The following is a 6000-nucleotide window of genomic DNA, read 5'->3' as shown; positions in this document are numbered from 1 at the left end:
CGGGGTTTTGAAGCGACACCTTCAAGACACACACACACACATGGAGAGGACACATGCATATACACCAAGGTAGCTGCATTCAATATCGCTGCAAATGCAGAAGAAAGTAGCACTATACTTCTGCACCGTTTGTACATATAAGCACATGGATGCTCATGAAGCCAAAAAGAAGAGCAGGCAAAAATTTGAGAAGGAATTCCTGAAAGCTGAGATGAGAAGAGGCAGAAGTTCTTCAGAGAGATAATTACCCTATTTCTTCATTTCTAAGACACACTTTCCCCCAAAAACATCTCTAAAAATGGGGTGCATCTTAGAATCGCGGGTGTGTCTTAGGGGTTTTTTTTTCCTGTTGGTGGTACTGAAATTAGTGTGCGTCTTACAATCGATGGCGTCTTACAATCGAAGAAATACGGTATCATTTAGAAACTGCATTTACTGATGACTAATGTCAGGGGATGTGTCTCTGCCCTTGTTGAAAAACTTTAAAGCAATAATGAATTAAACAAACACATAACTTGTTATACTATCCATCAGACACCCACAATTACCATCATCAGACTTTTGTAAACCGCCCAGAAAGCTTCGGCTATGGGGCGGTATATAAATGTAACAAACAAACAAATACAATCATGAAACTATAATCCTTGTACTTTTTCATATTTATATTGTTTCTCTCCCCCCACCCCTTCTTGAGATGAAACTAATTTTATACCTATTCACATAGTGGGCACACCAACAAGTTTAAATTAATTTAATCTATATCAGTTTCTGCTGTGTGTGGGTTTATCCTGGTTGTGCTTTTGATATTGTATTTTGTATTTGCGTTTTTAGACTGTTGGTTGTTTTATTATGCTTTTAATTTCCGTGAACCGCCCAGAGAGCTTCGGCTATTGGGTGGTATAAAAATGTAATAAATAAATAAGTGCAAGCATATTATTATTATGATCCTTCCCATGTGTGTTTCTTTCACTTCCTTACATTAAGGACATTTTCATACATATGCTAAACGTTGTGCTTTTTATACTATGTTGTACAACCGGCTGACAGAAGTCAGCCATTTAAAAATTAGATGTACATTCTAGACAATTGTTCTCAATTTTTAAATGGATTCTGTTGTTTTTATATTGTTGTTTTTATGTTTCTGGTGATTTTAAATTTTGTATACTTTTTAATGTTTACTGTTTTTAGCCCTTTGTAAACCGCCCGGAGAGTTTCGGCTATGGGGGCGGTATATAAATGTAATAAATAAATAAATAAATTGTTCTCGCAGTCCTACAGTCATGTCTTCCTATCCCTAAAAATACCATAGCCACAGAAATTAGAACCCGAAATAATGGGTATAAGTTACATCTAATAAGTTACATTAAATAGAAGGAAAAACTTCCTGATGGTAAGATGTGTACAACAGTCTACCTATGGAGCTTGTGGGCTCTCCATATCTAGAGGTTTTTAAGAAGAGGCCGAACAGCCACCTCTCATGGATGGTTTAATTGGTTTTCCTGCACATTGCAGAGGGTTGGACTAGATGACCTTCGTGGTCCCTTCTAAGTCCACGATTCTGATTCTATGATATGACAGCCCCACCATGGCTTAATTTATCCATGGCAGGTGCCGCATCACGTTGGTGCACCTAAGGGTACCATTGACACCTGGCTGGCCATGGTTTGTCACGTCGTGAGAACTCAGGCGGCAGGGGTTGTCTGAAGGTTAGACATGATGGGAGTCGGAGTCTGACACATATGGAGGGCGCCAGGTTGGGGGAAAGCTGCTATACACATTTGCCTAGGAACGTGTCCTTTGGACTTATCTACTTCAGTCTACTTAAGGTGCACACTTTCCTAGGAGTAGGCCCCAATGAAAGTTAGTCTACTTTTGAGTAGTTACGCTTAGGCTTCTGCTATAACATACTGATGTTTTGAAGAGAGCTTTCCCTCAAGGTCACATCTCTTCCCAATTCCCTCGCAAACCGCCTTCACCCACACTGGGGAAAGGAAACGTGTGAGGGCGAGAATAAAGAAAGTAAAGACTGAGGTAAAGAGAAAAGAAATCTCCTCAGGCTGCCACTGAGGGAGGCGATTCCTATTTCCCGCCTTTTTCAGGGGGGTGCGTGTGCAGGGCAGCGCCAACAGGGGGCGCAAGAGGCCTCGGGGCCCTGAGGGGAGGAAGTGGGATTTATTTTTATTTATTTATTAAAAAATAAACAATTATCCTCCCCACCCCTATAAATCCTAGTGGGTTTTTTTTTGAGGTATAATTCATCACCATTCGATTTATATGCTGCATTTCCACAAAAAGTGCCCAAAGTTCCTAAAAATACCACTATTGTATTTCTTTATTTACAGTCAACAGACCAATATAAAACAAGAAGATACACCGTTATATAAAACAGTACAAAGGGATAAAAAAAAAGAGGGAGTAATTAGTGTTAAAAATACCACTAATTTCGCCCATTGAGAGGTTAAGGGGACCCTCCCTCATTAAAAGGAAGTCTATCTTCACACAGCGCAGAGTTCAATGATGGAACTCACTGCCACAAGATGCCGTGATGGCCACCCATTTGGATGGCTTTAAAAAGGGGGTTGGATAAATTCCTGGAGGCAAAAACTATCCATGGCTACTAGCCCTGATGGTTGCGTGCGATCTCCAGTATATGAGGCAGGAAGCCTGTGTGCCCCAGTTGCTGGGGAACATGGGCGGGAGGGTGCCGTTGCACCATGTCCTGCTTGTTCAGCCCTGGCCGACGGCTCGTTGGCCACTGCGTGAACAGAGCGTAGGGCCAGATCTACACGAAACAGGATATAACACTTTAAGGCTTTATGTGTGCATATTGCGTGTTTTAGAATTTTAAATTTTGTATACTCGTTTTTATCTCAATTTTAGAATTTCTGTAAACCGCCCAGAGAGCCCTAGCTATGGGGGCGGTATATAAGTGAAATAAATAAATAAATAACACTTTGAGGACTGTATATGGAGTGTGTCCTGGGTCTCAACTGTTGTCACTACTGTTATAAATAAACCGTTTTAAAGCAGTATAAATGAATAACACTTTGAAGACTGTATATGGAGTGTGTCCTGGGCCTCAACTGTTGTCACTACTGTTATAAATAAACCGTTTTAAAGCAGTATAAATAAATAACACTTTGAAGACTGTATATGGAGTGTGTCCTGGGCCTCAACTGTTGTCACTACTGTTATAAATAAACCGTTTTAAAGCAGTAGTGTAGGTCCTGCCCTGGACTAGATGGACCCTTGGTCTGATCCAGCAGCGCTCTGCTTAATCGTAGAATCATAGAATAGCAGAGTTGGAAGGGGCCTACAAGGCCATCTAGTCCAACCCCCTGCTCAATGCAGGAATCCACCCTAAAGCATCCCTGCATAACAGTTCTTATGTTCTTTCTCAAATGACAAAATAACTTGACTAGTCTTGGGTAATATGCACCTTAACTTGGGAAGGGCAACAGGGCACTTCCTATGTTTTTATGTTAACGAAGGAGAGAGGGGCACGCACTAGAATTGGGGTGGCTGTGGTTACCCTGCATCTTAAAAAGAGGTGGGGGACACTATTTTGAAAGAGGAGAGGGTTGAAACCCTATATGAGAAGGGGCTGGAGCTAAGAGGGTGGGAGGATAAAACCCCACATTTGTAGGGTAATAGTAACAATAATAATATATTTATTTCTTACCCGCCTCTTCTTTTGGATCAAGGCGGGGAACAACATTAGTACAGAATCAATACATCTTAAAAATTCTTGATTTTATATTGATCTGGATAGGCCTGCTGGGTAAGGCTGCTGTTTCTCACAGGATGGCAGGGAAAGGACAGGACAAGTGACTCATGTATTAGGGGTGGGAGGGTTATTTATTTTTAATAATTTTCCTAACAAAAGGAAACTAAATATTGTCCAGTTTTTAATTACTCAAGACTTCAAGACCTTGTAATGCATGTTTCTTCGTAAAAGATTCGCTTTGAAATGAATTATGTCCTGATTTTAGACAGGTAAATAATGAAATATTCTGCTTTTATGTCTCTTTTTTAAAAAAAACCTTATAGGCAATTTGTTGCATCATCAAAAGCCGGAGATGCCTCACTGTAAAAGGAAGACGTGTTTGGCAATAATCACTTTTCTAATAATTCTGTCCTTTCAAATGCACTACTGGTTAATGCCACGCCTGACAATTAAACGGTCGATTGACCCCTGCAAAGGTGAGATTGTCAAAGAAACAATCACAGCACTGAACCACAACAAGACATTTGTCATTTCTTCATATCATGATAACAGGGAACAAAATGTAACTAGGGTAATTGCGGCAGTGCGCTACAAGAAGGTACAAGACCTTTATTGCTGGTTTTGCTGTAGCCATGGTGGCCTTATCTCCATAGTTAGGGCAACTGTAGACATTCACCCAGAGAGGCTTGAATTTCCTGTTGGTACAGCAGATATAGTGTGCTTGGAACCCAAAGACTGCTCTCCAAAATATGTGTCAATTCATATGTCACCTGGAGGCAAAGTTGACGAGCTACCAAGATTTGAAATTAAAAACCGTGTGCCCAGGGATTCCTTTTCCGCTGAATTCACTCTTTGTCTTTCGGTGATGTTTGGAAACTACAACAACGTCTTACAGTTCATACAAAGCATAGAAATGTATAAAATCCTTGGTGCGCAGAAGGCATTGATCTACGTATACAACTGCAGTCAACTGATGGAGCAAGTCTTGAACTATTACGTTGCAGAAGGCACTATTGAGGTCATACCCTGGCCAATTACTTCATATGTTAATATATCTTCTTTTTGGTACTCTTATCAGGATTGGCGCTATGGGAAAAGCACAGTCCTACATGACTGCGTCTATCGCAACATGTACAAAAGCAAGTATGTGGTTCTTAATGACATTGATGAAATTATCCTACCCATGAAACATCTGACTTGGAAGTCAATGATAAACAGCCTTAAAGATGCAAATCCAGAAATGGATATCTTCTTTTTTGAGGATCATTTCTTTCCCCAGAGTGTACTTTCCTCTGTGGATGTAGTCAACATTCCATTCTGGAAAATTGTCCCAGGAACTAACATACTGAGGCATATTTACAGAGAGCCCAATAAATTGTGGATCAATAATTTTAGGAAAATGATTGTTAATCCAAGGAAAGTTGTTCAGACTTCAGACCACTCCATTCTCAAGAGTTATAGCAGAACACTGAAAGTTCCCAGCGACGCTGCAATTCTTTACATTTGCAGAGAACACAATGAAAAAGAAATCCCTGAAAAATATCTCATTAGGGACACAGCAATATGGAGGTTCAATGTGTCTTTGACTGACAAAGTTAATGAAGCACTTAAAAAACAATTCCTTAGAAAGAGGAATAAATTCTTGGGAAGCATTGCAAATCTCTTTTGAAACAGGCAGTTCTGTTCTTACATGTACAGAATTGATTACTGACAAAGTGCTATTCAAATAGAATTCTAATTTTCTTAGCTTAAACAAACAAGGGTCAAACAGCCAGTACATTTCATTAGTCTTTTAGAAACTATAGGTAAATGGAAAATCAGAGAGGGTAAAGAGAGATGTTTGTGCTTTTTGCTTAATAAATTTAAAGAAAAAGCAATTTTAGAACCAATTTCCAAAAATTGATTCAGAAGTTCTTTTCCCCCTGCTAGCCACCATATACTGGGAATCAAGTGGAACTGGTTTGTCTGAAAGGCTGGGATGCACTGACCGTGAAATTAATTGTGAATTGGATTCTCAGACATACAGGTCAGAATGATTCCTAACATGCGGCATGCAAAAGTCCGCATGTATTAGAGGAAACACTGAGGTCACATCATGATCAGTTTTTTGTAGTGGATTCAGACAACCAGTATGATACATGTTGATGCTGCTTAAACACAAAATGGTTAAGGGAATGCATTCCCTTAACCATTTTGTGGTTAAGCAGCATGGTTTAGCGTGTTATCTGAACCAGGCCTGTGGGTTTTTTTTCCTCCTGAAGAGTTTCTGGTTA

At 39.9% G+C, this 6000-nt stretch overlaps 1 protein-coding gene across 1 annotated transcript; it reads left to right on the top strand.

Annotated features, from left to right (window-relative positions):
- The first annotated feature begins 4160 nt into the window (after positions 1-4160).
- On the top strand, positions 4161-5396 carry LOC134411260 (beta-1,4-galactosyltransferase galt-1-like). The gene has a single exon (XM_063144981.1). It carries the CDS (start codon positions 4161-4163, stop codon positions 5394-5396), a length of 1236 nt encoding a protein of 411 aa, XP_063001051.1.
- The last annotated feature ends 604 nt before the right edge of the window (positions 5397-6000 follow it).

This window comes from Elgaria multicarinata, chromosome 19 (assembly GCF_023053635.1).
Source record: "Elgaria multicarinata webbii isolate HBS135686 ecotype San Diego chromosome 19, rElgMul1.1.pri, whole genome shotgun sequence".
In the NCBI taxonomy this organism is placed as follows: Eukaryota; Metazoa; Chordata; class Lepidosauria; order Squamata; family Anguidae; genus Elgaria; species Elgaria multicarinata.
This window is presented reverse-complemented; position numbering and strand designations above follow the sequence as displayed.

Coding starts and splice junctions, on each gene's coding strand:
- LOC134411260 (XM_063144981.1), top strand. CDS start 4,161: ATGCCACGCCTGACAATTAAACGGTCGATTGACCCCTGCAAAGGTGAG.